At 37.7% G+C, this 12703-nt stretch overlaps 1 protein-coding gene across 1 annotated transcript in view; it reads left to right on the forward strand.

The window, feature by feature from the left end:
* Positions 1-12703, forward strand: part of LOC136031680 (probable G-protein coupled receptor CG31760) — a 342470-nt gene that overhangs the window by 169391 nt on the left and 160376 nt on the right. Inside the window, exon 9 of the mRNA XM_065711357.1 lies at positions 9340-9449. Coding sequence (XP_065567429.1) covers positions 9340-9449 — 110 coding nt within the window. The remainder of the gene's footprint in view (positions 1-9339; positions 9450-12703) is intronic.

The raw sequence follows: 12703 nt of genomic DNA on the forward strand, positions 1-12703 counted from the left end.
TTAATAGTTTTATGTTTTCATTCTCTTTGAGCACTGTAATCTCTGGAAATGTTACTCTCGCATATCCTCCATCATAAGAGTTGAATTTTGTCGGTACTCCAAAATTTTAATCTCTCACTGTCATAACAGCGCACGCATACATTTCCAATAAGATCCCCATTACTGCTTGTTTAATAGTTCCAATATATGTGTTTTTTCAGCATTCAATGCTATGATGACTTTGTCATGTACACATACTTTCTTGAAATATTTTATTCTTCGCTTTTTAAAATAAGATGTAAGTGTATATCCTTCCAAAGTACAAATAATACTGTTTTGAAACATAGAATAAACTAGCTATTGTCCATGGCCAGCCACAGGGTACTAGGAGGGCAGCCGTATAAAAAAATCCTCGAGCCGGTGGAACTCGGCGTGGAATTAGTGGAGATGGAACGATGAAATCGGGAGGGGGGCAGAAGTATCGGAACGGAAACCAGAACTGATGGAACTGGAATTGGTGGTACCGGAGCTATAATCAGTGGAATGGAGTCTGGAACTGGAACTGGTTGGGAGACAGGAAAATTGGAACTGATATAACCGAGGGATGTAGTGGTGGAGCCGGAATTGGAGCTGGTAGAACATGGACTAAGGAACTGGTGGGTTCGTGGGGGCATGGAGGATCACAAATACATTCTCAAAACCACATTAGATTCATGGGGACCAATATTCTCTAGTATGAAATTCATTGGGATTTGGAGCCACCTGGAGGAGTAGCTTGGGGGGTCTCCAAATGTTGGCCCGATGGGGAGGTGGACTCAGCGCTGGTGAGGAATCTTTTCTGTCATTTCTCAAGGAACGGTAAGAATCACTATAGTGGGATTCTACTTTTCTTAGTCTTTTATTTTCCTCTTTGTGGATCCTTTTTAGTATATCTTAGATCCTTCTCCCGGATCTTCGTTGTGTTTTTTAGATTTCTTTGTGTACTAATGGTGCTCTTTCTTCCATTAGTTTCATACTTGACCATCCAAAACTGAGTTTCCCTCCATTCTTGTTTATTTTATTTGACTCAATATTTTTCTCCTCATTTATTCCCGCATGTGTCTTTACATTGTTCAGCCCCGGTAAGCTACTGAAATACCTAGCATGAAAAAAGAAAATTATTTTTTACGGGCGCGTACTATGCAAATGGCTTCTCTAGCTGGTAATTTTTCACTCATTTTAAATTTCTGTCGAAAGCCGTATATGTCACCAGAGGCCTTAAGAGAAAATACGAGTGATTTAAACAGAGCCCCTATCATAAAGATCCATGATCGGAGTGAAGCAGCAGAGACAATAAAACCAACTAAAAAAGGAACCAAATGTGGAGTTAAGTCACAATTATTGTGTCCCCTTGGGTTTAATTCTAAAAGCCATCCCCCCTCAACGGACCCAAGCGTAGGCAAAAATACGGTACAATTTAAACTTTAAGAGTAAGTGATAGTATCGGTCAAATACATTCACACTGTACAAATAATTTCACTAGCTGGTAATTTCATAATTATTTGTTATTTCCTATGAAAACCACGTCTGCCACTCGAAGTCTGAAGAGAAAATATGAGGAAATTTCAGTCCCGGTTTTCAAATAAAAACATATCTCAGGATATTCAAACGTCTGAAAACGCTCAAATGATGATGTGCCACTACCCAGCCACATAAAACCAAGGTGACGTGATATGCCTTGGAGTTTCATGATCTAATAATGGATTGGAAAATCTCACTGTTCAAATAAAAACATCAGTCAGGATATTCAAACATCGTGAAAACGCTTAAGTGATGACGATGGTTGCCTCAGAGTGCCACGAATCATCAGAAAAAACGCTTTTGGAAATTTCTGTTTAAGTTTAAACAGTGGATTTTAGTTAATACTGTTTATAAGGCTATTTTTTGTCAGAAGAAACGGAATTGGGGATTTTCCTTCAGGTTTAAACGGTCAATTGTAGCTTAAACGGGTGTAAGGTTATTTTTTTTTTCAGAATAAACGGTAGGGGAATTTTTCCTTTAAGTTTAAACGATAAATTTTAGTTTATATGGTTTATAGGTTTTTATGGCACTTGGTATTAACCAAGTGACATATAGCAATCGCCAATTCTGTCGGTCTGTCTGTCGGTCTGTCTGTCTGTCTGTCTGTCGGTCCCGGTTTTGCTACTTTAGGTACTGCCAGGTAAGCTAGGTCGATGAAATTTGGCAGGCGTATCAGGAACGGGATCAGCTTAAATTAGAAATAGTCTTTTTCCAAATTTGACCATCTGGGGGGGGGGGGAGTGGGGGGCCGGTTAATACCGAAAAAATAGAAAAATGAAGTATTTTTAACTTATGAATGGGTCTTGGGATTTTAATGAAATTTGATGTTTGGAATGATACTGTGTCTCAGAGCTCTTATTTTAAATCCTGACCGGATCTGATGACATTGGGGGAGTTGGAGGGGGAAACCTAAAATCTTGGAAAACATCTTAGAGTGGAGGGATCAGGATGAAACTTGATGGGAAAAATAAGCACAACTCCCAGATACATGATTGACATAATTGGAACGGATCTGCTCTTTTTGGGGTAGTTGGGGGAGGGGGGGGGGTAATTCTGAAAAATTAGAAAAAAGAGGTATTTTTAACTTACGAACGGGTGATCGGATCTCAATGAAATTTGATTTTTAGAAGGATATCGTGTCTTAGAGCTCTTATTTTAAATCCCGACCGGATCTGGTGACATTGGGGGGGGGGGAGTTGGGAGGGGGAAACCTAAGACTTGGAAAACACTTAGAGTGGAGGGATCGGGATGGAACTTGGTGGGAAAAATTAACACAAGTACTAGATACATGATTGACATAAACGGAACGGATCCGCTCTCTTTGGGATAGTTGGGGGGGGTCATTTCTGAAAAATTAGAAAAAATGAAGTATTTTTAACTTACGAACAAGTGATTGGATCTCAATGAAATTTGATATCTAGATGGATATCGTGGCTCAGAGCTCTTATTTTAAACCCGACCAGATCTAGTGACATTGGGGGGAGTTGGGAGGGGAAACCTAAAACTTGAAAAACACTTAGAGCGGAGGGATCGGAATGAAACTTGGTTGAAAATATAATCACGAGTCCTAGATACATGATTGACATAACCGAAACGGATCCGTTCTCTTTGGGGGGTGGGGGAGCGGTTAATTCTGAAAAATTAGAAAAAATGAGGTAGTTTTAACTTACTAACGGGTTATCGGATCTCAATGAAAATTGATATTTAGAAGGATATCGTGTCTCAAAGCTCTTATTTAAATCCTGACTGGATCTGGTGACATTGGGGGAAGTTTGGGGTGGGGGAGCCTAAAATCATGGAAAACGCTTAGGTTGGAGGGATCGGGATGAAACTTGGTGGGAAAAATAAGCAGAAGTCTCACATACGTGATTTACATAATAGGAACGGATCCGATCTATTGGGGGAGGGGGTTAATTCTGAAAAATAAGAAAAAATGACGTATTTTTAGCTTACGAAGGAGTGATCGGATCTTCATGAAACTTCATATTTAGAAAGACCTCGTAACTCAGATCTCTTATTTTAAATCTCAACCAGATCAAGCGTAATTGGGGGGGGGGGGGGGTCAGTTGGGGGGGGGCGGAAATCTTAGAAAATACTTAAAGCGGTGAGATCAGGATGAAACTGGATGGGAAGAATAAAAACCTGTCTAAGATACGTGACTGACATAACCAGACTGGATCTCCTCTCTTTGGTGGAATTGGAGGGGGGGTAATTTTGAAAATTGAGGTATTTGTAAATTACGAAAGGGTGACCAGATCTTAATGAAACTTGATATTTAGAAGTATCTTGTGCTTTAAAGTTTTTATTTTAAATTCCGTCCAGATCCTATGACGTTGGGGGGAGTTGGAGGGTGAAACCGGAATTCTCGGAAAACTTGAAAATTGGGGTATTTTTATCTTACGAATAGATGATCGGATATTAATGAAATTTTATTTTTAGAAGGAATTCATGTCTCAGGGCTCTTATTTCAAATTCCGACCAGATCGTTTGACATTGGGGGGAGTTGGAGGGGGAAATCTTGGAAAACACTTGGAGTGTTGGAATCGAGATGAAGCTCGGTGGATAGAACAAATGTCCTTGATACGTGATTGACAGAATCTTACTGGATTCGCTCTCTTTGGGGGAGTTGGGGGGAGGGGTTCAGTGATTTGGCATATTTGGTGCTTCTGGACGTGCTAGGACGATGAAAATTGATAGGCATGTCAGGGAGCTGCATAATTTGACTTCATAAAGTCGTTTTCCCAGATTCGACCATCTGGGAGGCTAAAGGGAGAGGAAAAATTAGAAAAAATTAGGTATTTATAACTTACGAGTGGGTGATCGGATCTTAATGAATTTTGATATTTAGAAGGACATCGTGACTCAGAGCTATTATTTTAAATCCTGACCGGCATTAAGCCTCTTATTTTCCTTTTTAAATCAATCTATTGATTCATAGAATTTTGTTAGAGCTCATACCATATGATCTCTTGGTTCTTAGCTCTTCTCGCCTCGTCACAAGTGCCATATGAGCTCTTAGATCTTGTTTTGTAGGAAAATCGTTGAAAATAACTTAGAAATGTTAATAATGGTAACAGTATGCCACGGACCAGCCACGTACTTTCACGGTGACGTGAAGTGTTCTGATGTTCAAAAGTCGAAGAAAATATTCAAGTGAATACCTCAAACTGTGGTTTTCCTCTAAACGAGACGAAAATAATCAAATACTTGCTTTAAAGTGAGTTCCGTTTGCTTAAAATATGGATATGCGTGGCACAAAAATGGATTCATGCTTGAAAGATAATGCAAGGGGTATAGATAGCCAAGAACAGTCAAAGTCCATTGATGGTAATTCGTTTCTTGCTGTCTCATCCATTGGTTTCATCATTTGCTTCAGTGGGGTATCCCAACAGAAAGTTCGAATAAGGTTTTACGTTACGTTCGTATCTCGTCACACTTACTGTTCTTAAGTCACGGGACAACATGGAATGTATTACATGAACAAAAATGACTGATACTTTTCAAATTTGCCCTGAACAACGACCTTGTCCTAGGAGGTGCACTATTGCAACACAAGACCATCCACAAATACACATGGACTTCACCAGATGGCTGAACGCGCAAACAGATTGATCACCTCGTCTTCTCACGCTAGTAGCAGAAGAGTCTACTCGATGTGAGAAGCTCTCGAGGCACTTATAAACAATAAGACCATAGGCTCATGGTTGCCAAGATCCATCTAAAGTTAAAAGTGACAAAGAAAATCAATAAACTAACGACGCACAAACCCTTCAACGTTGAGAAACTGAACGAAAAGGAACAACAAGAATGTTCCAGTTAGAACTATCAGATAGATTTGAAGACCTGCAATCGGAATTAGAACCAAATACCGATGTCGAAAGTAAGTGGGAGAAACTGAAAAGCACATACAGAGAACTTGCAGAGGAGAAATTAGGCGATAAGAAGAAAAAGAAGGAAAGATGGATCTCAGAACGAACTAATTGATGCAAGAAAATCAGCCAAACTTTCCATTCTGTCGGCCTCAGACGTATCTGAATTGATGGTTCTGCAAGAATCATATGGAGAAATAGACAAACAAGTAAAAAAGAGGGCATGGGCCAACAAGGTGCAATTTATTTAACACAAAGCAGCTTTGGTGGAAGAAGCAGCCAAGAAGGGAGATTGGAAAAGAGTCTATAGATTAACCAATGAGATGATTAGAGTCAAGCCTAACAGGACTAATATAGTAGAGGTCGAGAATGGAGTCCTTTTGACAGACCCTTTGAAGATTAACGAGAGGTGGGTAGCCAACTTCGAGAACCTACTAAATAGACCAAGAATAAATGACCGAGATATAATTCCTGACACTCCATTAATGATTCTTGATGTAAATGAAGGTAAACAATCAACTATTATCATGAAAAGAGAAATCACCAATGCAACAGCACAAACACAAAAAAAAGAAAAAAAAAGAGAGCCAGAAGGAGAAAAGGAAGACTGTTTTCCTAAATTAGTGATTAATATAGACCAGCACTTGAATGAGGCCTTAACCCTACTCATCCATACAATCACATAGGTCAAACAGCATAGCCATACACAATCAACCATAAAGAATAATCCATGGACAGGCAGTCATGTCGTCAATAAGTATAAGTCGTCATTTACCAAACAATAGAAAAAAAAATAATAAAGGCAAATAATTCAGAGGCAAAAACCCAACACAAGGGCTCATCAGGAGAATACACTGGCCTATATAGGGTTTCGCCACTTTAAATCCCAGTAGCATAAAAAAAGTGCCGATACTGGGAATCGAAGAAATACCTGGCTCATCGAATCCAAAAAGCCCCAACTACTAGCGGGATTTTAGTTTCGTGTAAACTCTGTTTTTCTGAATTGTCTTTTTTGCAGTAAGTTTTAAATATATTTTCCGAAAAACTTTTTAGACAACAATTAAAAAGCCTTTCTAAAACTAAAAAATAGCAGAAATAAATTCTACTAACAACTAAGTAAATACTACAAATAATAGTAGTTCTACCCCTCTGCAAAAATGAAAATTCCAAGTGCTAAATCCTCTAATGTTCTGTCGTCGGTGACATACAATGTCCCTTTTAATATACCCTTTTACCTTCAAGCGTACAAGAGACGTTCAAAATCTTAGGTACATCGGAATAAAATTTCTTGCCCTTTCATCTCTTGAGCAAACAAATAGTTTGACGTCGAAGTATCCCATTCCAAAACTAAAAAGATGTTTCAGCTCAATATCCCAAGCCATTCATGGGACATTACAGCCGCATTATTTTGATAAAATGGGTCCATATATTGTCTTTTGATTTACCAGTTGACCTGACCGAGCAAATATTCTAAGCTCCACAGGTTTATTATGCTCCAAAAGTTGTTGGGCTTGAATGATCAAAGACAAAAATGATCCAACACTAAGCGAAAAATGTGATATTCAAGTAACCCCCCAGACACTCCTTGAAAGTTTCAAATCGCAAGGCATTGCTCATACACAGCTTGGCTACTTTTGCATGTGTACTGTCTTTCGATCTACCTTACTCCTTAATCGTGAACAGATTTTAATAGCAACTGCGCTAGTAGGCCAAAACTATTCGGCGAATCAGAGACAAGGAACTATGGCCCCATCATTGCCTCCTCCTAAACACTTAATTTGAAATACAAAATTCAAAATGCTCTGCCTCCTCTTTGCCCAACACTAAATGAAAATTTTCAATCCCTCTCTCCAAGCTGTTCTTGAAATATTTCAGATATGATACTTTGATAGCATGGATACACATACGATTTCTGTTTACCTCTACCTCTCTCCATATTTTGAATAGAGGTCCACTTGGCACTCCAAACAATCCTTGAAAGCTTCTGCCTGACTCTCCAGTCCATTCCCAGGATAGTGTAGTTGCCGGGTGAAAAAAGGGAAAATGAGTGAAATCCTGACTGTGTTCAAAAAAAGGCAAGTCTTAACTCTGTACAAAAACGAGCAAAAAAAATTGGCCAACGTAAAAACAAACTTAGTCAGAGCTGAAGAATAAATTTATGCGCAAACAAGCTAAAAATTACACAGAATGGGCCTATCTTTTCCATTTGTAACCTTAGAAAGGCACTAGAGCTTACACTTCTCGATCGAATGCGTCTCTTAAGTTCTTATGAACATGCCTTGAATGAGAAGGGGTCGGTGGAAAAAAAATAATAAAAAAGCGAAAAAAGCAATACATGGGAGGCATGTTACTCATTTCCTTATGGTTGATCACATTTCTTTCAATTTGTATCTCTTCTGTAAAATTTCACCGAGAATGATGATGATCACACAATATTTTGTGTTTCCAAGAATATCAGCCGTTTATTAAATTCATCGTAGCATACTAGAACTTAGCTTTAGTACAGTATACATCTTGCACAGACTATTGTTGAAACATATTTTTATAACCAAATTTGACAGCTAACAAAAGAGCACCAGAGAATTGTGACTCATTTCCAGGAGAGGCTAAAATGCCTCAAGAAAGAAAAAAAGGACTCGTTTAAGTGAGTAAGCTTATAATCCTGAGCTCAAGAAAAGTCACATTCTAGATAGATAGATAGATAGATAAATTTATTGCCCATTCGAAGAATGGTACATGCCCAAACATGGAGTAAATAAAAGAAACAAAAAGGAACAAAAACATAAGTACTATAAAAGTATACAAAGACATTTAAGGACGAATAACGATGGCAAGGCTACTGGACTCACTTGACTTTAAAAGTCCCATCTGACGCCTAATGAGACCTGTAATGGGATCTGCAGCACCGAACTGACGCGAAACTGACGCATTCATTGTCCATGGTTTTCAATTGAGCCGAATTTGTATATTTATAATGATCTGAGCGCAGCTGTCTTTTATCACTTACGGAAAAGATATTCCAATATCAAGACATAGCTAGAAAATGAGGTATAACCAAAAGCATTGTATAGCCGGGATTGAATCTACCGGATTTTTTTTTGTGATAGAAAGCCATAAGCTTTTCTTGCCTTTTCTCCAAAATGATTTATCTTTAGGGAACGTGCAAAAACCATACTCGACCCAATAGGCATTCCCAAATAAACAATAGAGCTGTAGTTTCACGCAGGTTCGTCTACTTTGCTTGCAGAAATATAAATGGAAATAGGATTATGGGTTCCCATCTGGTATGGGGGACATACCATTTGTGCCATACCTTCTTTAGTGACACAGTAGTTACCTGTTTTCGATTTTTAGCTATTAACACTGAACAATGTTGAAGGGTATGTCTTTAGAGTAACTTTAATATACGATTTGAAGAATGGGTTTTGAAATGTATTCAAAAATTGTTTCAATGTATTTTTTACGAGGAAGTAATTTTCTTTTTGGCAGGGGGGCAACTGCTTCGAGGCCCCCAGCTTTCCCAGCTTAAATTTAGTTTTCTTTCTAAAATCTTGTCAATACTAAGATAAGGCTGCAGAATCCGCAGCAACGGATCAGTTTTCTTTAGTATATCTTTGCCTTTACGGTATTATACGGCTCATTTTTCAGTTTTAACCTTCATTTTCACTTGATTTGGGGAAATTGGCTCCAAATTTGCCCCCCCCCCAACCACCAGGATTTTGACGAAATTACGCCAATGATTTCTTGTCCTTTTCTCCTCTATTGTTTGAATAAACTTGTTATCTTAGTTGTAGCAGGGTACATGATGTTGTAGTTAGGTTTTGTATTTTAAACTTCTTCTGGGTGTAAATTTTAATAACAATTTTTTGTGGATTTTTTTGATTGCTGAAAATTGTGCAAATCACTTGTTTAATTCCTTGCACTTTTCCAGGTAATATCCTATTTTCCTGACCCGTCTATATTATCATGTGCATCTGTGAAGTGGACACGCCATTTGGGGTTTGCAATCACAAGTGGTTCAGTACTTCTTAAAGCATGGAGGTAGGTTCTGCGTCGTATTTGACTTACTTGACTCATGTCTCCTGCCGGATACTGTTCGCCGTAGAGAGTGACGTCTGTTTCCTGAATCTGGTTTGGTACATGGCAAGCGTTTGCGCTTGGCTCGGTCTAATATTTACCAACGTCAGGAACTCAGACTGGCATCGTTTCTTTGGTCGGCCTTGAGGTCACTTCTAGCTGGCTTTCGTACGGTCAAAGTCAAAGAACATCTTTGCGGGTAAATACGGAGACCTTCGTAAAACAATCGTAATGTATGCCCGGCTGCTTGGAAAATGTTGTTCCAACGGAACAACATATTACGTTGAAGGTGTTTGGGCATTTTCAAACCATCATAAGGTACGCCCGGCTGCTTGGAACACGTTGTACGTTGTATCTTATTATTATCTTTATGGTTGGGCTCTTTAAACTTAGTTCAGACTCTGGATCAAAAGACCAATCGCCTCGAAAAGATTTCCTCTTTGCTCGATTTTCTCTTTTCATTTAGTAATTTACATTATAATTTCTCTTGCTATGCTTATCCTTTTCCCCTGTTATCCAGCCAGTCTGTAATTAACTTTATTGGATTGACACACTACACTAGACACCAGCATTTAATCAAGGTATAGAGAGAGGTAGAATTCGATACCTCACGCAAACATCTCAATTAGAGAAAGAAGAGGAATGGGAAGGAAAAAAGTAACTGGAGATAGGGACAAGATTCACTAAATAATTTAAAAAATAATGGAGTAGCCCCCTACTGTAACCTGACAGAACAAATCATTTAAAATTATTTTTAAATTTAAGCAGCGATGGTGATTTAGCTACTAAATCAGATAACTTGTATATATTCGTAATGAGGGGAAGGTGATACTTTATACCTAATCTTTATCTGTCATTCTTAACAAACGGGAAAATAAAAAGGGCTAAACATACATTATGTAGCAGTCACCACGATCATCAACTATCTCTATTTTGCATTAATCAACCGTTGTATTCCTAAGACATTAGCTCTGAGCTATTGTATCGTTTATGTATTAAACTTTAATGAAATTCAGAATACTATAAAGTCAAGATATTGGTATAAAAGGTCAAAAAGGTCAATACGAGGTGGTCTTCTCTCTCCAGCTCATTCACGTAAACATTTACAAAGATGTTCAATCGGAAATTTGTTCCTATCCTACATTGTCTATCCATCGCGTCACCTATTTTGTTTGAATTTCCTTTCTCTTCCGTTATATTTTCTTTTTCTTTTTTTAGGGTTCACAAAGCTAACTATTTACTAAAAAATATCCCTTATTTCGTATTTTGACAATAATCCCCCGTTTTCGGTGTAAATTCATGGGTCATTACGGCTCAATCGCTGCCTTGAAATATGGCAGTGGAGTTGTTACAACAACATCAATTGAAAAAAATTAGTAGCCTTTGACCTAATCCGATGTTCTGATTTTGGATGCTTGTGTTACAAAAGGTGAAATCAAAAAATTTTATATTAATAACAAAAATTTTAAAATAATATTTTTCAACTAAAATAAAGAGCAATATTAAAACTTAAAACGAATAGAAATTTCTTTTGTTTTTGAGGAAGGTCACCCCTTTCCCAAACCTCGCTCTTTACCCTAAAGTCTTAAAGATCTTTAAAAACACTTCTTAATCAAATTCAACGACCGGTGTCTTTGAGTAGTCTTTCTTAAAGAATTAAAATAAAAAAAAGCCAAACTTTAGAGTAAAGAGCGAGTGAGGATAGAAAAAGGCTTGGCTCCAGAGAAATAACTTAAAAATAATGACTTTTGAATTAAAAAAAGGGAATAGTTGTGGGAAAAGTCAAAGTCATGGCCAATTGTAGAAAAAGCCAAGACAGATTGTCCAATTAAATGGGAATCAAGTGCAAGGTTAATTTTAACCCTTTGATTGCCGTTGTTACTGTCTCCCACTTATGCTACGCCTCTCATGCATGTCACTCCACAACGCCACGTGATTAATTATCAAGAAGGACGGCGGCAAAATCTGTTCCTTGAATACTGACTACACAATAAAAACAACGCCACGTGATAAATTATGGTGCTATAAACATAATCCTGAAACTTTGCAACAATCAATTCAATGGAAGACTCCAAACTTGCCTCTTCCTAAAAATGCTCACCAATTGATGTCTAATGGTCAAACAACGCTCAATTGTTGTTTTGATGCAAGATGAGACGTCCATTCACTATTTTTTTCCACCGGGTCATAGAGTTTACCAGGCATTTTACTTGAAACTTTTGAGGATATTACATAAGAACATGCAGCGCAAAAGATATTTTGTGGCAACTGAGGGACTGGATTTTCCATCATGATAATACTCACAATGCTCACACATCCCTTTCTGTGCGCCAGTTTTAATGAAAAACTTTGTGACCACTGTGTTCTACTCACCTTATCTTTACCACCTGCCACTTCCCTTTACTTCCTCGATTGAAAGAGACAAGACAGGACAATGTTTTGCAGACGTTGCTGAAGTGAAGAATAAAACGACAGAGGCACTGTCAGACATCACGAAAGAGAAAGTTCAGAAATATTTCAAACAGTGGAATAGAAGATTGGACAAGCGTATTAACTCCAATGGAAAATATTTTAAAGAACATTAATAAATCTTTGAACATAAAGTAAATGAATAAGTTTGTACAAAAATAGTTCGTTTTTTAGTACCCTCCACCAGTACACAAAATGACCTCTTTCTCTCGATGTATTGCTCTGCAAAAGATAAGTTTTTACTTAAAGAGTCGCATTCAAAGGGGTGGGTAGCGACTCACGCATTTAGTGTAAACCTGGTATACTATTTAAAACGTAGAGAAATTAAATAAACAAAAACAAGTTATTTCATATAAAAGTAAATAGCCAAATGAAGTTAAAGTGAAAATAAATTTATTTCATGTATAAGGGGCTCTTCCTCTTAAGCTCCTGACCTGTATGTTAAAGCTTGACCTTTTCTCCTAAGAATGCTCAAACACAAGAGCCGTTGAATTGGAATAAAAAGGATTTTTAAAGCCCAATAAAACTCTAGCATGAAGAGTAGAATTGAGAATTGGGAGCCCCCCCCCCAACCAATATACTTCATATTTTCTGTTTTTTTCAAGTTTTAATGTAGTACTTTATTTCTTATGAAGAGACTTGTCTTTTTATTTTATTTGCAAAAGAAGGCTGATTCCAACAGTATTGGAAAGTATAAGAACATCACCTTTTTTACCATATGTTGTTTTAACTAATTGTTGCTATAAACA

This window comes from Artemia franciscana, chromosome 10 (genome assembly GCF_032884065.1).
Source record: "Artemia franciscana chromosome 10, ASM3288406v1, whole genome shotgun sequence".
Lineage (NCBI taxonomy): Eukaryota > Metazoa > Arthropoda > Branchiopoda > Anostraca > Artemiidae > Artemia > Artemia franciscana.